Raw genomic sequence first — 21,049 nt, forward strand, 5'->3', positions numbered from 1 at the left:
GTAGCATAAATGAATGATATACATGTATTTTACTTTTTATCGACAAACACCAGCCATAAACAAATTTTTATTAGATTCAGCTTCAACCCAACATGTCAAAACATTGTCGCTAACCTGTTATGCTGTAAGGCTTAAGTCTGGCAATGTGCTGCAGCCTTATTTTTAAGAACACACTCCCAATCACCAAAAAAAAAAAAGACCAGTTGTTCTGTTTACCAGTGTTTCACAACTTTACTAAGTCAAGGCACATATTTTACATTTTTGAAAATCAATATGTCAAGTATGGTGTGTGTGTATATACAATGCACTTAAAAATATGTCAATTTCATCTCAATTTACCCAGTTTATTTGGTGGCGTGGAAGAGCATTTTAATAGCTCTCCCGGTCACGCTATGTCATTGGCATAGATAGATGAACATAGGTTTTCAACGGCGCACCTGCACACTAATATACAGTTGCTGCAAATCACTCCTCTAAACCAAACTTGGTTTCCTTGATGCACTCTCACTTCCTCTGCGCCAGGCTTCTCACGCCTGGTCCTCGAGAGCCGGAGTCCTGCAGATTTGAGATGTTTCCGTCCAACACAGCAGCGTTGGAGTTGGGAAATATCTCAAACCCGCAGAACCAAAATGTGGGACGACAGACTCCTGTGGTATTCGCCCATGAGGACCATGGCAGCACCTCTCATAACCTGAACAGTGTCCTCTGAGGGAATCACACTAACCCACCATTATGTTTTAGGGTCAAACGATGCTAGTTGTTGCTGAACGGGGCTTTTACTGTATAGACTCAGACACAAGGCTCACACAGTGACTTGTGCAGTACAGCCATTAGAGTGGTCCTCGCTCTTCGTTCTCGCACCAGCGCGTTTCTCTTCTGCTTCTCCAGGCTCCACAGTCTGGCTGCAGCCGCACTGAACTTGGCCTTTAGGGCAGCGGGAGAATTGGGCAATGAATAGTTGTGGTCCTGGTGAAAGACATTTAAAACGCCCAGTCATCACAATGCATTATTGAGACCCAGCCCAAAAGCCTCCCCGAATCCTCCCACTTTTTTTTTTTTTTAGGCCTATCAAGTACAAATACTCACAAGTGCAATATTAAATCGAGGTTTCTTTTTGGGGACTTTCTGAGGGATGGGTAACGGTAAACTCTCCTTAGCTTTGATGGAGGTTTTTGTGGTTCTTATGGTCCTTCTTTCTTCTGGCTAAAGAGAAAAGAAATACTGATTTAAGTGGCTCTTGATTGATCCACCATTATAGTTTTCCAGCCTCACCAAACTCAAACTCAATAAACTCAATACAAATAGGGTAGTTGCATCCATGTAAACATACCGGTATTTGTCGAGGACGATCCGGGAAGTTAAACAATGATGGAATGACACCTGTTCTAATCCTGCAAATCTGCCCGGTTCTGTCAAAGTCACAACTTCTAAAATGTTGACTGCAGAGCACAGATTCGTCATTGGCAATATAATCCTTCCTCCTCATAGCTTTTTCCCAGTGTCTCCTCATCTCATCGTCTCTGGGAAACCTATATAGAAAGTAGACAGAAAAATAAAGCCGTTAGACAAAAACATTTTTAAAGAGAAACCATGCTAATTCATAAAAAGAAACTATTGAGCCAATACGCTGGAAACTAAAGGGAATTTTGTTCTGCTTGACTTTTCTTTTCACAAAAAGTTTCTATACTCTGTTTTTACTCAAACATCAGTGTTTTTGGTGAAACCAACCCATGTTCTATTGGTGACTAAAATAGTGATTCTCAACTGATAGGCATTCTGGGTGGGCCGTGGACAGATAGTTAAAAAAAAAAATGATATGATGTATTCTAATTTGGATTTTTTTTTTTCTGCTACAGCACAGCGACGGACCAAGTTCCCACATGGAACATAATTAGGTAAACAACAGGAAGTGTAGCTGTGTCGCACTTTAGCCAACTAACAAATACAGTGCAGCTCGGAACAGCATTTTAGCAGTCAACCTCCTAGTTCGCGTTTTTCTAGTGTCCGTCAGGCATCGATCAGACCACATGCCTCAACGCGAAATTCTAAAAATCAGGCTATCCGCCACAACGATCGTTGACGTCTCTACATTAACACGCCGCCATTGCGCTGCGGGGGCCAATTTCAAAATAAAGGCGAAACAAATAAATAATACAAAATTAATTTCCCGTCATCAAGCAACCAGTTATTAAAGCTTACTGAATGCTCTCAATAAGATTTAATAATGAAACAAGAGCCAAAAAAGTGTCTTTAGTTCTTACTTATGAAAGGTTATTCCCTGTTTCTTTGATTCGGTAGTGCGGCGTTGTGTGCAACCGATTGCAGCACAATGTGCAGGCATCCTTGTTGATTATTGTTTTGTGCCTTTTTCTTTTAATTTTAGCGTTGCCCCTACTAGCTTAGCCAGGCCGTAAGCACGAAGCTCAAACGAAAAAGGACGCGTCGCGTCTTCCCTGCTTACTGGCATATGGCAGAATGCGGCCGCCAAGCTGTTCCTTTGCGACAGTGTCGTGAATCGAAAAGGTTGTGTTTGGGGTTGGTTGGAAATTTGACCGGCCGTCCTCTAGTCTCGACTCAGTTCGCAGCTCATCGCCCTTCAACAAAAGTTTCATCATCTCTCGGTCATCAAAGACCATAAGCCAAGTGTGAAATCATGGCTGGGACGATTGCACGCAAAGCTATAGACCACCTGAAGAGCAAAGAATTCAGGGACTATTTGATGAGGTATGTATCAAAAGCTTCTATGAGCAGATGTGCTAAATGTAGCCACCTAGCTATTTATGTGTGTATGTTGCTCACAAGTGACAGCCAGTCGCCAATCTTTAACTCACAGTTGTCTTTTTCATAAAGTAAGTGTTGGCGACTGTTGGAATGCTATTTCCCCCTTTTTTTTGTATTTCTTTTTTTAAATTTTTTTTTACTTCGAAAGACCAACACGTCTTGGGTTTCCAACTACGCGGTGTCGCCCATCCTGTTTGAAATTGTAGGACAGCACAATCTGGAAAACTAGTATTACAATATTTAATCAAAAGTAAATAAAAACACGAGATACTTTACGTTTTGTTTACATTTTGTCAAAGACTGGTGCTCTACTTACATTATTTGAATGCGTTCCCACATGTGCGTGAATATTTAATTCTATTTTTAAATGGGAAATTAACATTTTTGTTAGAATCCCTCAAGGTGAAATTCACCTCACGCTCTGCTGTCTATGTGTTGCACACAACACAGAGCACCTGATCTTATTCAACACAAGCAAACACTGCATCTCTTGGGCCAACAATGCTAGCAAAATAGAAAAACGCCATATAGACACGCTAACAAAACGATCTTAAATGTCCCAATGTTATAATAACCATGTAAGCAAAATGTATTTGAACAAAAATAATGTTTTATGGATGCTGGAATGGATTACCAGTTTCATTTTTTGTATGTAGTGGGACTCAAACCGTGACCCTCCAGTTCCAAAGTCCAAGTTCTTGCAGATCTCGATGACTGTTTGACATTTCTTTGCTCACCGTTATTCAAATGTAGACAAGACTGCAGTTTTATGGCTTTGAAATATAAAAAACATTGGACACGCAGACCTTTACATAGGTGGAATTCAAACGCCCTACAACCAGACGTATGGACAACTTGAATTAGATAACCAAGTAGTCCCACATGAAATTTGCACCGTTTCAGCGGCTTCTCATTGTATGTGCTCAAACACGTCAACATACGGCACATACCGGTGTGCAACCTTGTCTGACTTGTTTTTTTTTCTTTGCTTTTTTTCCCTTTTACATGTATCCCTGAATATTGAAAAACATTCACCAGCACGGTAAGTCTTATTTGTGTTTCTCAGACTGTCCATATGAATATTGTTTTCCCAGAATCTGTTTATTGTATGAGCATATTGGATGTAATTTTATAGTTGAATGTGTTTTTTTTATATTAGTTTTATGTATTTTAACAGCAGTAGAGTACTAATCAATTACAGTATTATTAAAATTGTTTGTGTTCTGCTTTTTAATCACTCAAGTGCTTATTATTATTATTATTATTATTATTATTATTATTATTATTATTATTGTTATTATTATTATTTACGTGTGTGTGTGTGTGCTTACAGCATTTCTGGGGTCCAGTAGCAAACTGGGGTCTCCCTATCGCCGCCTTCAGTGACATGAAAAAGAGCCCCGAGATCATCAGTGGCAGAATGACGTTCGGTGAGACACCTGCATCCACTTGTACAGTATATCCCCTAGCTAGGCTGCATGACCTACTTTGTTATAGCTTGCAGTGGAGCCTCTAAGGTAGACCTCAATTTAGTAACCGTACTAGCAACATTTTGATATCCTTTAATATCTCAAAATGTCATGTCTGTCTGGCCAGTCCAACAACAATAATAATTTTTAGAAAACACAAATCTTTCCAAGATGATGTTAAGTGATATATTTAATATAATTATGACCTTAGTACGGCATTAGTGAGTTCCAACTTCTGTACAGTACAATTTGAAAGAAAAAAAAAATGATTTTTTTTTTTTTATTCTATTATTGCCTGCTGCATACTTTGTGTGTCACTTTAATGAATTAAATAACGCTGTAATCAAAACATTTTTTTTGTGCTTGTGTGCCTCCTCCTCTTCTCAGCTCTGTGTTGTTACTCGGTGCTCTTCATGCGTTTCGCCTACAAGGTGCAACCACGCAACTGGCTGCTGTTTGCCTGCCATATGACCAACGAGTCTGCACAGCTGATTCAGGGTGGTCGCCTCATCAAGTACAAGTAAGCACATTTTTGTTCTTAAGCAGCCTTTTTGACGTGCACAAAATATTTGGAAAATCTTTAGGAATTGTGCTTCTGTTAGGACAGCCACACTAATTAACATTAAATCAGTACCTGCTGCTGCTCTTTTGTAAATTGATCATTGTTACATATGTAAAGAAATATTTTCTCCGTTTTTGTGTTGATCCAGTTTGGAGAAGAAGACGAAGTGACAAAGTGAAGTGTTCCCTGTCCCACCTCACTGATGAAAGAAGCTACACAAACATGTTTGTGCACTTACCTAATCACAGAAGCCGCAGCTGTGTGTCTCCTGCCCCTCTTTTAATAATGATTGATCACCCACATGAAGTTATAGCCACATTTTACAACACAAAACTGATTTCCTTTATGAATTTGGTGCTTGAATTTACATTTGAATCACTGGCCGTGAGTGAATGTATAATCCACTTAGATCCGACTGTTCCAGTGTAACATGATTTTTAATCATTTATCCCATTGTAGGTGTATTTGACATGTTATATTGCGCTTTCACCATCACAGTTTCCCTGGAAATGAAGCTAAAATTTGAAATTGGGTGACTTTAGGACCATGACAGAGTGAAGACAAAGCAATAAAGACTGTTACTGAAATGAAATGAAATGAAATGAAATGAAATGAAAATATGTGGTTGAATGTGGTAAAATGGTGATGCTGCCTGGATGTGTTAGTTCAACCAGCAAATATCAAGATTTTAGTCCCGGGTCTGTTTCTGCTGACCAAATGTATACTGTAGGCCTACTGCGTGGTACTTTGCGTGTCATTCTAATTTATTGTATAACCAAAACAAAATGTCCCTCGTTCATGGTCTGATTCTTTTGAGTTTGTAAAAATAAACAGGCTAAAACCAACTTGACATTACTTTTGTTGTTTATTTGCATTTTAGTTGATTTTTAGTTTGCTATATGTATTTAATTTACTGCCGAATATTCCTAATGTTTTTGAGAGTAGTGCATTTCATTTTTCATTCGAAAAACATCACCGCTCACAAACCAGTATGTCGCAAAAGGTATTAAAATAAATTCAATTTGCTCACAAAACTTACGTAATTTGGAAACGAAATTTGGAACTACAGTACATGATAAACAATATTACTATGAATTTTGATACTTTGTGGAACTGAAATTAATGAGTGTTCCATATATTAAAAAGAAAGTGAAAAAGGAAAATTACGTACAAAAGGTTGCGTAACTAATTTCCTATATCCGCCAGTAGGTGTCAGTACTGTCGCTTTCAGACAGATCACTTCAAAACAAGAAACCCAACATGGCGTCCCTCAGCAGCGACGAGTGGATAGCAATTTGCGACAAATTTACCAACGCCCAAAACTTGACTGAAGTCAAATCCCGAAACGACCCAGAAAATGACCCTTATCGCTCCAAGTACAAAGCCAGAGACCTCCTCCGGGAGATACACTGCTCGCTGAAGAGTTTCGAGGCCGGCGACGGGGAGGAAGACGGCGGGGCACAGGGCGGCAACCAAAGGCCGACCGAGCAGCCGGTTGACGGTCAGTTGGAGGAATTGTTCGAGCGGGGCGTCGGTGGTGATTCGCCCACCGGACAAAGGACCGCGAGGCTCGCGGCGGTGGAATATTACCTGGGCGTGAACCATGTGGATACGGAGGAGCTGTCGGCCGGACAAGAGCACCTAATAAACTGCATGAAACTGCTGGAGAGATGCAGAGTGTCTACCGAAAATGTGTCGTTATTCATCCATGTCCGGGTAAATAGCTCGCCTGGGAAGATGCCAGTTATACGCCGTTTCTGATGACCAACAAGTTATTTGTTCCATTAAATCAATGTCTGTTTCTTTACCCAATCGGATTTCAATTGGCCACAGTATGTTTTATGTTAAACGTTCTGTTATCCTGAATCATTATTGAGTTAGATGATTTGAATAAAAAGTGTGAACCACTCATTTCTGTTCCTGTCTTTGTTTATGTGATCCCAGAACCAGCTGGGTATTCTCTGGGCAGGTCGGGAGGAGGTTGACACGGCACAGGGATACCTGGAAACGGCCGAGGCCATCTACCTGCGTTACATGAAGGAGGTAAGGTTGTTTGTGGTTCAGCCACCACTGCAATTCAAATAATAATAAAATAAAAAATATTTACAGGATGGAAGTCCTCCAACTGATTTGGTGGAGTATTTCACTACCAACGAGAAGCTGCTGACACATCAGGAAAAAAACAAAAAGTAGGTCTTTATTCATAGCACGGCTGTTTTGATTTGCGCCCGTTTTGGTTTATTATTATTCTTTTCTTCTTTTATCAGGTTTGAGTTGGCATATACACACACTATGTATTACCTTGCTCAAGTCTATCAAAACCTTGGTGAGTCAAATTCATCTCTCTCGCTCTTTTTTCTTTTTTTTCTTGTTTTTCCTTTTTGTGTTTTTTCTTGTTTTTCATTTTTTCTTTCTTTTTCTTCTTTTTTGTTCTTTCGTTTTTTTCTTTTCCATTTTTTCCCTTTTTCTTTTTTGTTCTTTTTTCCTTTTTCTCTTTTCTTTCTTTCTTTCTTTCTTTCTTTCTTTCTTTCTTTCTTTCTTTCTTTCTTTCTTTCTTTCAATATCTCAACATTTTTAATCCATTACTCTATTTTTTTTATATTCATTGCAATGCTGCATGTTTCAAAAACTGACAGTCATCATATGTATCAGAATGTCTTTTAAGATGACATTGTTTTGTGGAAAGTAACAACATAAGTGTCTTTCCAGGTCAAACAGAGCGAGCGGCCACCTACTGCCACAGCACCCTGCAGAGACAGCTGCAGTTAGGACAGTTCAGTCCAATCGAGTGGGCTCTCAACGCCGCCACGCTTTCACAGTATTACATCACAAAGGTGAGAGTGGTTGTATCAAGCTCATAATTGCTTGTTTTATTTTGTGCCACGTGTTACGCAATCTGTAGTGCACGCGTAGTTGTGGGCTTGTCGACGCGAGTCACAAGGTTTATGTGTGGTATATCCTCAGGGGCAATACATGGAGGGGAGACACTGCCTCTCAGCAGCCACCGTCGTAGCTGGTTTAGCGGGAGACGTTCCCTCTGAGGCTGCCGCGCAAGAGAGTGAGTGTTTTCTGTTGATGATTTTGTCCAAAATGTTCTCATCTCTTTCCTCAGGTCAGAGCATATTAGCAGCACACAAAGCTGTTTTGTACTGAAGGGAGATGGTCAAGTGGGGCGGCGTTGTAGAATTTATTCAATATCTTTGTCGATAATTCAGCTGTGCAAGTACACTCTTTGTCGACCCTCGTAAGATAACTGAGCGGCTGTGGAACACTAGTGGAGCAATCGTGTATTAGTTCGAATGTGTTTTGCATTCTTGCTAGATTTGAATAGGGCTGGGTATTGATTCAGATTTCCAAAATTGATTCAATTGACATTGATTTTCGATTGAGTTAAAGATTTCATGCAGTACCAATTTTACTTTTATATGGAAGACATTCACAGAAGTGCTGCAAAATAGTAGAAACTTTTTTCTCTTACTTGGTGCATTAGTACAAATATGAATGTTTACATTTATAATTGAATCCAATGCAGTTACATTAATCATTTATCATGTATGTTTTATTGAACATGACCAGTTCAATGTGCCCCGTGATTGGCTGGCAACCAGTTTAGGGTGTACCCCGCCTACTGCCCTTAGCCAGCTGGGATAGGCTCCCCCCCCCCACGACCCTTGTGAGGAGCAAGCGGTTTAGAAAATGGATGGATGGATGACCTGATCAAAACCATAGATAATCATTGAAATTAATTACAACCACTGTGCTATGTAAATAAAGTGGCAAAAGCACTCTGGCAAATCACACATTTACATTCCTGAGGTTCCAATGGTTAATAAATAAACAAAAACAAATTGACCTGTATTATAAGAGACACGGCCATAGTACATAATTATGCATCCACATTTTGTGTTCTGTCCAATTCTTAACTTACTTCTTTTGGGGCATATTTGACACATTACGGTAATTTACAGAGGGGAAAAAGCTGTATTAAAAGTATCGATTCATGGTTTTATGAATCGATATTGGGCTATGAAAAGGAATATCGATATCGATTTAGACTCAGCCTTAAATTTGAATGTAGCCTCACGTCACTTTAAATTAATTATACATACAATTACAAATAATCATTAATAAATGTCATTTAAAAAACCTTTTCACACGTTTTTTTTAATTTATTTATTTTTTTATGTCGTCTGAATCACATGGCCCATCTGGCCGTTTTGAGTCAATGATTGGAACAAACCTAATGATCAAGATGTTTCATTGTTTTTGTTTGAAATATAAACACACGGATCTAAAATTCCCTTCCCATTCTTCCAGGCGAGATAGAGAGCGAGCGTCGGGATCAGCTGAGACAGAAGCGAGCCGAGATAGCAAGATGCTGGATCAAGTACTGCCGCATCCTCCTCGAGGACGCCAAGAAAGCGCTGGAGGTGCCGTCTCGCCGTTTCACAACTGCAGGGACACGCTGCCGTCGTGCAAACTTAATTCTGCGCGTCCATGTGAGCAGAACGACATAGGCGAACTGGATAGCGATCTTCAGGATGAGTTGAAGAGGAGGAGGAGGCTCGAGGTGGAGGAGGAAGAAAAGGGCAGGAAGAGCGCCCTACTGTTTGGCTCTGAGGACACGTTTGACTCGATCGCAAGCTTGGAGGAGAAGGTCAGCGGATTAGTTCAATTCAACACGATGAGAATGTTGTCACTGAAAATGATCACATTTGTCCCATGTGGGATTTCCAGGTGAGCTGCTTGCTCCCGCTGGACTTTGCAGAGGCCAGGAATGTATTTCTGGTGGGACAGAACTATGTCACACAGGTACTGCAAGATCTACATACACTCACAACACAGCAATCACCTACTTGAATAGATGGACTAATTCAAAATAAGAGTGGAAATGGAGCGAAGAGTGATGTTGAATATTTTATTCACACACAAAGTGATATACTGTCAATTGTATATTTTGCAACTCAATTTCAACGATTATAAAATAAAAAAACTATAAAACAACTCAACATACAATACAGGCAATTGATTTTGTCAGCAATTAGCTTTACAATAACCTGACTACCAACAATTCAAATTTGTCCTCTTTAGTGGACCTTTTTAAACCTGATTATCTCCCACCCAGTGCATACGATTGAATTAACTCCTTTTGTGCTCTATAGAGAACACTCAGAGCTTTCCAATGATGCCAAATGTGTAGGGGTGGGGCTTTGCTACCTTTTGATTACATCATGAAAGAAAATGGCTTCCCTCAGTGCAAGCACTTTATAGGGAAGAGGAAAAGTGTATAACACTTTTTATTGAACAAATTTAGGCTTTAAATGTTGTTAGCATGTTTTCTATAAGACTCTTAAGAGCACACTAAAGTATTGTTTGAATTATTTTAACTGTATTTGAGCCTAACATTTAAATTTTAAAAAATGTCCTCTGTAGTGGACACATCATATCTTAAAAATAAAAACTTTTTTTTTTTTTATTCTTTTGCAGTATTCCAGTTACTTCACAAAGATTGGGGAATATCAAAATAAACATGATTGGACAATATATTTTTTCCTGGTAGTCAGGATATAGCTAAGTTTCATCATTATTCACAAATATATTTAGAATTGTGAGTAATTGAGCTTCCCAAGCCCCCCCAAACTGTTTTGCCTCTCAGGCGAAGGAGTACTTTCAGATGGACGGCTACGTGACGGACCACGTTGAGATCCTGCAGGATCACAGCGCCCTCTTCAGGACTCTGGCCTTCTTTGAAGAGGACGTTGAGCGCCGCTGCAAGATGCACAAACGACGCGTTGACATGCTGGAGACCATCTGCCTTGGTACTCTTGTCACTCGCGTTGCATTTCATTTTGCCATGTTTTTTTGTATCTTACATGAATGTACACGCCCGCTTCTTTTGTAGAACTGAACTCGCAGTACTACCTGATGATCCGCAGACAGTTGATGTTTGAGCTGGCCGAGACCTACAACGAAATGACGGACCTGAAACTGACTCTGGCCAACAGGCAGGCTGACACGCAGTCGCTTGACAGCCACACCATCAAGAAATTCAACAGCCTCTGTTCGGCCTCCGCCAAGTGAGTGTGCGTTCAGCTATAGCGGGTTTATCAATTATAGCAAAGGCCTTGCTCTGAATTGATGTGCATTTGTGATCTACAAGTTCACCACTCTTTCTTTCCATGTACAGTGACACCTCACCAATTTCGTGGTTTGCTATTCAGAAATTAATCTTTGCATGTTTTTTTTTCCTGTTCACTGAAAAATATTACTTTACTTTTACATGAGTTTTTGTGCCCTTTTTTTGGTTTTCTGTAAGATTTTTCTCATGCCAAACGTAAGTCTGTATGCAGTGACTTTGAACCCTCCCCTCTGCAGGTACTTCCAAATGTTCCTGGATTCTCTGCGGTCCCCAGAGGGAAAGTTTCCCGAGCACCTGGAGGAGGAGGTCCTCCGGCCGGCCCTGGTGGCCCGCTTCCGAGTGGCCCGAATGCAAAGCCGCCTGATTTGCTCTCTCCCGCATTCACAGCTGGACAACCTCAACAACTCACTGGAAAACTACAAGTATGTCGATATGCATTTATTGTACACTTCGTTTGATTATATTTGCACAATCCAATAGGGAACTGCAGGAAATTCTTTGCCTTTACAACAATGATTACAATTTGCCATTGGTGACTGCAATGTGTCTTTTTTTTTGCTTTTTTTTTTTTTCTAATTCATGAATGCCAACATTCAAGTGAATGATGACTATTTCATTCATATATATCATAATTACAAAAAAAAAAACATGAATATATTTAGGGAAACAAAGTAAGACTGATATTACTTTTAAATACATAAAAAAAAATATCAAATTAAATATGAAAAAATATTGGATTAATTAATAAAATAAATGTATTAAATATATAAAAATAGTATTTAATAAAAATATGAATAAATAATTCATGGATACCAACATTCAAGTGAATAATGAATATTTCATTCATTTATATCATAATTACAAAAAAACCCCATGAATATATTTAGGGAAGCCAATGTTTGCAATATGCCACCAGATGGCAGCAAAGCAAGACTATTATTACTTTTAAATACATTAAAAAAAGGAAAAAATATTAAAATAATTACAAATATTAGATTAATTAATAAAATAAATATATTAAATATATAACAATAGTATTTTATATAATACAAATATACATAAATAACATTTGCCATTGGTGACTGCAATGTCATTTTTGTATTATTTTTTTTAAATTCATGAATACCAAAATTCAAGTGAATGATGGATATTTAATTCATTTATATCATAATTACAAAAAAACCCCACAACATTGTGAATATATTTAGGGAAGGCAATATTTGCATTATGCCACCAGATGGCAGCAAAGCAAGATTACTTTTTGAATACATAATACATAAAAAAAAATATATATTTATATATTAAAATAATTAAAAATAGATGAATAAAAATCTATATTAAATATATAACCATATTGTATAATATAATAAAAATATAAATAAATAAAATTAATAAAAAGTACATTATAAATAACTAAAATTAATAAAAATTACATTAAATAAAGTCAAAGTAAAATAAATAAATAATCAAAACTAAGCATTAGTATCTTTTGATGTTGGCTGTTTGTCTTGGCGCTCCTGATATTGTGCGAGTAATGCTTTTTGGCGTGAATGATTTATGGACTTAACAAAGTAAACATCCCCAAATTCCAGATAATTCTGATGAGCTGCACACTGCTTGTCTTCCAGATATGTCGTTCAGTACTGTGAAGCCCACCCTGAAGCTGCCTCTGTGGTGACATCGGAGCTGGAATTGAGTAAGGAGATGGTCGGCCTTCTTCCTCTCAAAATCAACCGCCTCAAAGCGAGGATGGCTGCTAATAACTGAATTTGCAGCCTTTTGAATTCGTCGTTCGTGCTATGTGTGCATGCTATTTGCAGTCCAGTGAATGGTCACATGCAAAGAATACCGTAAATATTCCTTTCAATACTACTTTGCACACATGTACATTTAATGTGCCCCCCCCCCCCACCCCCATCCTAATAGTTTTATGTAAATGTAGATAATGTATGCAGTGATAATAAATACTACACGCAATTATCACGTGTCTTTTCGTATGTAGGTCTTTTGAACCAGTTCATTTTCTGTGACAAGCAACTACATATAGAGACTGGCACTTTCATCCACACTGTGAATTGAGTGAAAGTCGCACTCATGTTGCCTGCACTGAAGTTTGGATGTGTTAACTACTACACTCTCTAGAACTTAGATTTAACAATTTCATTTTGTGCGGCATCAGGTTGAGATTATACATCATGGATCTGTAGATGTATTTTACATCACTATCAACGTTCTACAGTGTTTGTTTTATGGAACATAGCTATAGTGGATAAGATAAAATATGTACTTATCTTGAAATGGCAGGGTTTTTTTTATTTTAAAACAATACTTAAATGGTAATATCTCGATACCATTGATGTTTGTTAGTATGTTGTCTATATCGTTTTGCTTTTTATATTAGCCGTAAAATAAATGGTTTTATGTAAGGCAGTGTATTTTTTTAATACTCAACATTTAAATACTCTGTTTTATAATAGTTTGATGGTAAACCTAAACGAGTAGTGGCAATCGAAAGCTTGAAGTAGGGCTGTGCAATTAATCAAAATTCAATTACAATATCAATTATTACACTTCACGATTACAAAATCGGCATAATTGTAAAAAAAAAAAAAAAAAAAAAGATTTACACTCATGCTTGAGTTGTTTAAATTTGTACATTTTCACTTTTTTTTTTATTTTAAAATAGCTAATTTAATAAATTTTGTTTCATCCAAAAGGAACTTGCATAATTATTGTTTCAAAAAAAATTTTGTCTTAATATTTTTTTTTACGCTTCAACATTTTCTTTTGTACCAATAAAAACTAAAAAATCGTCCTACTGCACAGTGCACATGCTGCACTCCAACTTCAAGTTTTTGCCAAAATAAATGAATATTATAAATATATATTATAAATTCTCTTTGGTCGAAAAGGGAATTACATAATTATAGTGTTTCTATTTTTTAAAATGTCTTAATATTTTTAAATGGGTAAACATTTTCTTTGTTTTTGTAGCAAAAAAAATAAATAATAGTTTGAATAATTGTGATTTCAATTATTGCTAAAATAATCTTGATTATTTTTTCTATAATAGAGCAGCCCTAGCTTGAAGCATTTTTTTTTTTTTTTGAAGGACTGTTCTCTTTCTGCCAAACTGTTGTTTATACTGCCACCATAGAAAATTTTGCCCACAAGTCAAAAAATAAAAAATAAAATGTCAGCACGATGGCTCATGTCTCGAAAAACTTTAAAGTCAGATCACTCGTATGAGTTGCATCACAAGGCGCCGCTGTATATATTCATTGGTTGTCTGTCAGCGGAACAGATTGCAAAAGAGTCTGATGCATGAACAGGACTCATCTGACCGCAAGCCCTTTGACCAAATTCGCCGTGCTTCCACTTTCCGATTAAGTTGATAAATTGTGATTTTGTAATTATGACATCATACACATGTAAGTAAATAAACTTCGGAACAACAAAAAGACTCAACCTCCCACACGAAATGATAAGTGAATGATAAGTAGAAAATAGCGACGGAATTGTGTCACTTCCAGTTAACACTATCCGAATGTTAAAAAGAATATCATTCTGGGTTTGTGCTGTGTTTAGCGGTTCATTTCTTGGTTTAGCGGTTTAGTCCTGTAACGCTGTGATATGAGTAAATGTGTGTGTGCCTGATCCAAGATAATGTGTCATTTCCGGAAGAAAATTGATGTTACCGCTTCTTGTGACTTGGTATTGATGTGTCAGCTGAGACAAATGCTTGACTGACTGATGAAAGGTAAGATGAATGTACAGGTGGACGGCGACATTGTGGAAAATGGAGGATACGGAATCATTTGTCATGTCTCTGTTGGACTCATTCATTTCATATCATTTGTTCATTTATTTCAGGCAGCAATCAACAAAATATCTTTTTTTTTTTTTTTTCAAACAATGGTTAGCCTGAAAAAGTGTGGGAGGAAGAAAAACATTAAGTCCCACCCCCAATCTCAATATCAAAACAAAATTTCCTGCAAGCTTACAGTAACCAACGGCGGTTTTCATGAACACAGAATAACTGTTTTTGAAAGCAGAACTAAAACAACGTGTTAATTAACTAACATGACATCAAAAGCTCATACCAGCAATGATAATGAAAATGAACAATACCAGCTTGGGTAAGAGGCAAACTAGAAACAATGTATTTAAAGAAAAAGAGAGATCGAGAGACACGAAGTATACCAATAATGGTGTTGGATGATATGCAATGACAAAAATAAATAAATAAAAACAGCAAGCATACACTAATCACAATAAAATGGAATATTGATGTAATACTGACACCAAACCATATGATTATACAACAGTTTGAATCTGTGAATGTTTTTGGTATTTATTTAGAATACGTAAACGAGTTTGGTCATGTGACGTTCACAAACTGAGCCATGATTGGTTGTTACTTGCGCCCTGAGCACACGTGATGTCAAACTGGGCAACTGTCCTATAATCGCAGGAAGTCGCAGGTGGATCATCGTTTCACGGGGGCTTCAATGTTTGGCAGCTCATTTCCTCCCATGGCCTGGTTCTTACCTTAGATTGTATTTGTACTCGAACATTAGACTCCCATTTTTGTTTTAATTCCTCATTAAAAAAAAAAAAAAAAGAGCGTTCAAGCAACAGTTTGTTTTCCTCATGAGACTGCAGTGAAAGTTGCAGTTGTTTGCTAGTGTGGTCTGAATGGGTGGCAACAACGTCAGAGGACCTGTTTGAGAACCACCACTTTTTTTTTCCCACAAAGTGAAGAAGTAGACAATCAATTACTATTAATCACTATTGGTCAACTGCAGAGTAGACGTTTACAGAGAAACTGTGACACATTGATTCCACTGAAACACCCTCAAACTCCTGATATTGGCCTGAAAATATACATGAACATCTTATCTTATCCAATCAGCAGATATAAACCTGCTATAGCACTTTTTTTCCCACATTTTCTTTATAGAGATATTTGTAAATCAGTGGTTGTTATATTTATTTTGCGCTTGTGTAACATGTCAACAACATATTCAGTGCATATTACGCACTTATCTCCTCCTTTTTCTCCTCCTCCCCAATGTTGTCATTATCAGGCCAGTTAAGCCTTAATTGAAACTAGTTAGCCAAATTACATCGTGTGGTATTTCCTTTCATGCAGTTAGATGAAGATAAGATCTTGATTTGAGAAAGTAAAAGTTTCCACTCAGGATGCTCACGGACTTTTTTTTTTTTTTTTTTTTTAACACAAGAATACTTGAGGAAACCATGACGCAGTCAGAGGGCTGAGCTGAGTCTGGGGAGTGTGTTTATGAGTGTACGTGAGCATGTTTGTGTGCATGTGTCAGGCATTTGATCTCAGTCGTCAGCCCTGGAAAGAAGTGTTTTTGTTCTCTTTTATTGTTGTGTCCTGAAACTGAGAATATGGCTTGGACCCTCTTCATCGCGGCCTGCTGCCTCGTGGCTCTACACGCAGAAGGTAGTTTGGAATTATTACTGGTCTTAACATGATAGTGGAGGCTTTTATTTGTGACAGAAAAAGTTGTATTAACAGGCTGTTTCTGGTACAGGCCAGGGTACTTTTGTAACCGGGTGTTAAAAAAAAGAAAGAAAAAACACCAACTTGAGTTTATTGTTTCACAGTGAGCGTTACTTTGAAGGGTACAAGTTGTAGTCCATTTCTGTCTATAAAGGCACAATACAGAAAAGTACTTAAGAAATTTGGGATAGAAGGAAAGTCAATTTTAAAAAAAAAATTCAAAATAATCTTCATGTTGTTTGAATTTGATTCTCCCTAGACACAGGGTGGGCCTACATTTGCGTACAGAGGATATGATTTGAAACATACAATAAAAAGAAAAACATTTTAAAGTTTCTCAACATGTTCTTTTTCATGTTTCAGATACCCTAAAAAGATACATGTATAAATGTATAAAAACTTATGGTCCACCATGTGTACAGCTCATATTGCATATTAATAAGATCACCTTTTTTTTTCTTTTTTTCTTTTTTAAAGACCAGCAATATTTATTATTATTATTATTATTAATATTATTATTATTATTATTAGCTATTAGGGGTGTTAAGAAAAATCGATTTGGCAATATATCACAATATTACAGTGCGCAATTATCGAATTGATTCATTATGTTTACTGATGAGTAGTTTCTAAATTTGAGTAAAAAAAAAAAAATCAAACTAATCAACTTACAGATATCGTATCGGGATTAATCGGTATCCAATCGAATCGTGACCTCTGAATCGTGATACGGATCAAATCGCCAGATACTAGGCAATGCACACACCTAGTTGCCATGATCTATATTTGAATTTGTATATAATTCATTTAATGATACTTATACATAAATTAATACATTCATGAGCCACTCAAAAGATTGTACATGTACAGGTACTGTGAGTGGTTAGCCGATTGCCATACACAAAATGGTTCCCATATCACTTTTTTATTAGTAACTAAGCTATTGTCCATTTTTTATTCACGTTTAGGCTATTGTAATTCATGTCTGTTGTCATCTTTATCATTCATTTTATGTACAGTATTTCTTGGCGCTATAGTTTGTTTTTGCTAAGCTTTTGTCTCGGCAAGGAACTACACATGTAATGTAGTTGGAGCTGAATATGTTTGTGAAGGCCTGCACTAAAAAGATCAAATGCTTTACTTGTTTTATTGTGGGTGTTCCAACGTAAATTTTAGTCAGACGTGACATTAAACCCTCAGGAGTTACATGATCATGACATCATGCGTTTGATTTGATTTCAATTCCAAATTGGAGTGAACAAAAAGATATTCCTTGAAACACCAACACCCACAGTTTCCAGTTGATGCTTTTCATTAAGAGCCAATTTGCTGAATTTACTTGTTAAAGACAGACAAGCGCCAACTATTGAGAAAACGCAATGTCGGAATCACTTCCTCCACCAGGCTGTTACTTTATCCTGTTGCAGTCGTGTTGTAATCTCCTGAAACACTCCATGTTTCATTTAAAAAAATATATATATATTACAATATATATAATCCTTTTTGGGGTTTTATTTTAGGAGCGCCCAAAACTGCCGTGTATAAGTTTGTCAAGTGCCGACCTGAGGGCGACCGTGCCAACTGCGTGACTCAACAAAGTCCACAGATGGAGTGGAGTACAGACCTGCCGACCAAACTGCCTGCTTCCAGTGCACAGTACCTGTAAGTATTCATTAGTCACGGGTTATTATTGTAGTAGTAATTTGTGGTTGTCTGCAATTGCACTGCACCACAGTGACACTTACCGGTATTTGGTGACGTACATGAGAAGGGGTAAAAAAAAAAAAATTCAGCAACATTGTAGGAGCATGCCCAGTTGGTGTAGGGAGTGCATACAGGCACGTGGAGGCCATACGCATAATACAGCTTGTGTTAGATCTCACTCTGGTAAAGAGTCTGCTGAGTGCACATAGACACACATGCATTGTAGCGCTATCTTAATCCTAGCTTAATGCTAGCACACAATGCAAAACGCTATAGATGAGCTAACAAATCGCATAGATAGTTGCCGTAAATAGCAATCGATAATTCACAGTCACTTAAAGTACTTATGAAAGTCTTCTTCAGTCCATTTGTGTCATGACTGTATTATACTGCCCCCCGGTGGCCAAGTTGCACATACCAGGGATCTGTAATTATTTCATCCTAAAGCACAATCTCTTTATTTCTTTACATTCTGATGATACTTTACTTTTATAAAGTACAATTATATTACAGAGTGCTACACAAACGTATTTTATTTTGTTTGGCTGGACAAATGTCATTTCTATTCATTTTAATGGGGAAAGAGGATTTGACATTAGTGTTTTGTATTATGATAGTGGTCACAAAACAAATTCCAAGTATATCGAGGCACCACTGTACGTAGTTAAAGGACTGTGATGGGTATTTGTACGCTTACCGCATTAAGTTAGTCAGCACTTTGTTGGCTTTCTTCACATGAAAAAAAAGTCACCTAAATGTCACAAACAAGTGCGTGTCTTTCATGTCGTATTTGTGCAATACCCGAGGTTTCAGTATGTGATTATTGGGTCTGTGTTCTTACTCTCATTTCCTCTTTGGGGTTCTTCTGAAATGACACAGATCATGTCAGTTTTATCACCTCAGCGGAAACTACGACATGAATACTTTAAATCACATTTCATGTACCGGTAGTTGCTTGAGTGTTGAAATCACTGACGCGCAACGCATATTTATCTGTCATGGAAAATGTGTTTTAGGTCAGCTACTGATGGAAGACGGTGACATGTTGTATAGCGGTGTCAATAGTTTTCAGTCAAATGTCATTGTTGCCAGCTTCTTTTTTTTTTTCCCCTCATCTGGCAACCCTTTTCCTAAACACAGAGTAGCGGCGTTCACGTTTGTCAGCTCGCCTTGAACAGGAAGCCAAAGGGAAGCGTCGACAGGAAGTGGTCTGTGACGCATGGTGGGCTGCCATTTCTGGTCTATTGTTTAATATGAGCGAATGTGGCACACTTGAGCACATTTTGTTTGATTTAAAGTGGCCACATCTGGTAAAGAACAAGAAAGTAGACTGACAGAGCGGTAGTTTAACGCATGTGTGACTGAGGAAATAATTAACCATTTGCTGTGTAAACAAATATGACTTTAAAACAACTAGAATGAGGATAACAGAACTTCTGTATCAATATGGCATATTTGCAGCAGTAATGATGACAATTGATTGACTTAGAATCCCTAATTCAATCGGACAAATATGCCTGACTGTGATTGTTATTTCCAGTGATGGGCTGCCAGTGGAGGAAGAAGGTTCGACAAGCGAGTCCACTGATGTTGTGCAGCCCGAGGACGGTTCAGGTTCTGAGGGGTCTGCCGGTCCATTCTGGATGGACTATTCGTTTGATACGAATACCGAACCAGAGATGGGCTCTGGTGAGTCCTTGGATCGATCCGGTGAGTTTCAATTTGGAACCCCTCCATCGCTGTACTTGAATACAGCTGATTTCGGATCTGTTTGCTTCTAGATGGACGGCGACAGTCAGAGGCCTTGAGGCGGGTCTTCGGCATTTCTTGGCAGGACCAGGACAGAGCAGCTGAGAGGGAAATGCAGGAGGACCATTTCCTGCAGTTGTAGAGTTGACAACCTGTCTACACTGCATACGACGTCATACTAAAAATCTACTGCAATTACTACCTGGTGGCCACAAATGTATTGACGCTGCTCCTGGTTGGAGCTGTGCTTTATGTGAAAAGAATAATAGAATATATAATGTAATATCCTCCTGACTACCAGGAAAAAAAATATTGTCCAATCATGTTTATTTTGATATTCCCCAATCTTTGTGAAGTAACTGGAATACTGCAAAAGAATTAAAAAAAAAAAAAAAAAGGTTTTATTTTTAAGCTATGTTGTGTCCACTACAGAGGACATTTTTTAAACTTAAATGCTAGGCTTAAATACAGTTAAAATAATTCAAACAATACTGTAATGTGTTCTTAAGAGTCTTATAGAAAACATGCTAACAACATTTAAAGCCTAAATTTGTTCAATAAAAAAGTTATACATTTAATTTTCCTCTTCCCAAAAAAGTGCTTGCACTGAGGGAAGCCATTTTCTTTTATGATGCAATCAAAGGTAGCAAAGCGCCACCCCTACACATTTTGGTATCATTGGAAAGCTCTGAATGTCCTCTATAAATTCAATCGCATGCACTGGGTGAGAGATATTCAGGTTTAAAAAGGTCCACTACAGAGGACAAATTTGAATTGCTGGTAGTCGGGAGGATATGTTTAAATTAATATTTTTAATGAGCTTGTCAGACCTGTAAAAACATAGTGCACTGCAATTTCCTGTAAGGCTTTATAGTCACTTTACATCCAGAAAGGATTGTGTAATACTTTTAAGAGAGTTTCAGCTGTGCAAGACTTAACATGACAATCTTGCCCAACAAAATTAATCCCCTCAGGAAAAGATGGGAATTGAGTCATATTCAAAGTATGTATTTTGTGTTTTAAAGCAAGATTAAATCCTGAAAAGAGTTTGGCTTATTGGTCACATCACATCCGAGAATACCAAAGCAGGCATAGGGGAGAACATGCAAACC

At 37.7% G+C, this 21,049-nt stretch overlaps 4 protein-coding genes across 9 annotated transcripts; 3 read left to right on the top strand and 1 right to left on the bottom strand.

Annotated features, from left to right (window-relative positions):
• Positions 1-6: 6 nt before the first annotated feature.
• Positions 7-2,692, bottom strand: LOC144017945 (THAP domain-containing protein 2-like). Of its 4 annotated transcripts, none has more exons than XM_077519952.1 (4): positions 1,980-2,059; positions 1,331-1,529; positions 1,087-1,203; positions 7-966 (listed from the first exon to the last, which is right to left on the bottom strand). In XM_077519952.1, exons 1-4 carry the CDS (start codon positions 2,027-2,029, stop codon positions 790-792), a joined length of 543 nt encoding a protein of 180 aa, XP_077376078.1. In that variant the 5' UTR covers positions 2,030-2,059; the 3' UTR covers positions 7-789. The 4 variants fall into 4 exon arrangements, with proteins under 4 accessions (XP_077376078.1, XP_077376080.1, XP_077376079.1 ...); XM_077519954.1 differs by lacking the exon at positions 1,980-2,059 and adding an exon at positions 2,462-2,692 and having other exon boundaries at positions 10-966; XM_077519953.1 differs by having other exon boundaries at positions 10-966; positions 1,729-2,120.
• On the top strand, positions 2,250-5,657 carry mpc1 (mitochondrial pyruvate carrier 1). Of its 3 annotated transcripts, none has more exons than XM_077519957.1 (3): positions 2,250-2,728; positions 4,115-4,211; positions 4,638-4,774. In XM_077519957.1, exons 1-3 carry the CDS (start codon positions 2,654-2,656, stop codon positions 4,772-4,774), a joined length of 309 nt encoding a protein of 102 aa, XP_077376083.1. In that variant the 5' UTR covers positions 2,250-2,653. The 3 variants fall into 3 exon arrangements, with proteins under 3 accessions (XP_077376083.1, XP_077376081.1, XP_077376082.1); XM_077519955.1 differs by lacking the exon at positions 2,250-2,728 and adding an exon at positions 2,878-3,823; XM_077519956.1 differs by lacking the exon at positions 2,250-2,728 and adding an exon at positions 4,961-5,657 and having other exon boundaries at positions 4,120-4,211; positions 4,638-4,770.
• A 374-nt stretch (positions 5,658-6,031) lies between these two features.
• On the top strand, positions 6,032-13,377 carry kifbp (kinesin family binding protein). Its single transcript, XM_077519949.1, has 13 exons — positions 6,032-6,528; positions 6,757-6,855; positions 6,922-7,001; positions 7,080-7,138; positions 7,522-7,646; positions 7,777-7,870; positions 9,130-9,242; positions 9,320-9,469; positions 9,550-9,624; positions 10,469-10,631; positions 10,715-10,889; positions 11,188-11,373; positions 12,580-13,377. Exons 1-13 carry the CDS (start codon positions 6,073-6,075, stop codon positions 12,716-12,718), a joined length of 1,914 nt encoding a protein of 637 aa, XP_077376075.1. The 5' UTR covers positions 6,032-6,072; the 3' UTR covers positions 12,719-13,377.
• Positions 13,378-16,256: 2,879 nt separating this feature from the next.
• srgn (serglycin) lies at positions 16,257-20,984 on the top strand. Its single transcript, XM_077519962.1, has 4 exons — positions 16,257-16,424; positions 18,005-18,146; positions 19,729-19,898; positions 19,970-20,984. The coding sequence occupies exons 1-4, from the start codon at positions 16,370-16,372 to the stop codon at positions 20,077-20,079; spliced, it is 477 nt and encodes a 158-aa protein (XP_077376088.1). The 5' UTR covers positions 16,257-16,369; the 3' UTR covers positions 20,080-20,984.
• Positions 20,985-21,049: the final 65 nt, after the last annotated feature.

This window comes from Festucalex cinctus, chromosome 4 (genome assembly GCF_051991245.1).
Source record: "Festucalex cinctus isolate MCC-2025b chromosome 4, RoL_Fcin_1.0, whole genome shotgun sequence".
In the NCBI taxonomy this organism is placed as follows: domain Eukaryota; kingdom Metazoa; phylum Chordata; class Actinopteri; order Syngnathiformes; family Syngnathidae; genus Festucalex; species Festucalex cinctus.

Excerpts from the sequence above, each read along its gene's own strand:
- LOC144017945 (XM_077519950.1), bottom strand. The coding sequence starts at position 2,341 with ATGCCTGCACATTGTGCTGCAATCGGTTGCACACAACGCCGCACTACC. Across the intron at positions 1,530-2,261 it reads CAGGGAATAACCTTTCATAA|GTTTCCCAGAGACGATGAGA; the intron begins GTAAGAACTAAA and ends CTTTCTATATAG. Across the intron at positions 1,204-1,330 it reads ATCGTCCTCGACAAATACCG|CCAGAAGAAAGAAGGACCAT; the intron begins GTATGTTTACAT and ends TTTTCTCTTTAG.
- mpc1 (XM_077519957.1), top strand. The coding sequence starts at position 2,654 with ATGGCTGGGACGATTGCACGCAAAGCTATAGACCACCTGAAGAGCAAA. Across the intron at positions 2,729-4,114 it reads GGGACTATTTGATGAGGTAT|CATTTCTGGGGTCCAGTAGC; the intron begins GTATCAAAAGCT and ends GTGTGCTTACAG. Across the intron at positions 4,212-4,637 it reads CAGTGGCAGAATGACGTTCG|CTCTGTGTTGTTACTCGGTG; the intron begins GTGAGACACCTG and ends TCCTCTTCTCAG.
- kifbp (XM_077519949.1), top strand. The coding sequence starts at position 6,073 with ATGGCGTCCCTCAGCAGCGACGAGTGGATAGCAATTTGCGACAAATTT. Across the intron at positions 9,243-9,319 it reads ACGCCAAGAAAGCGCTGGAG|AACGACATAGGCGAACTGGA; the intron begins GTGCCGTCTCGC and ends CCATGTGAGCAG. Across the intron at positions 9,470-9,549 it reads TCGCAAGCTTGGAGGAGAAG|GTGAGCTGCTTGCTCCCGCT; the intron begins GTCAGCGGATTA and ends TGGGATTTCCAG.
- srgn (XM_077519962.1), top strand. The coding sequence starts at position 16,370 with ATGGCTTGGACCCTCTTCATCGCGGCCTGCTGCCTCGTGGCTCTACAC. Across the intron at positions 16,425-18,004 it reads CGTGGCTCTACACGCAGAAG|GAGCGCCCAAAACTGCCGTG; the intron begins GTAGTTTGGAAT and ends GTTTTATTTTAG. Across the intron at positions 18,147-19,728 it reads GCTTCCAGTGCACAGTACCT|TGATGGGCTGCCAGTGGAGG; the intron begins GTAAGTATTCAT and ends TGTTATTTCCAG.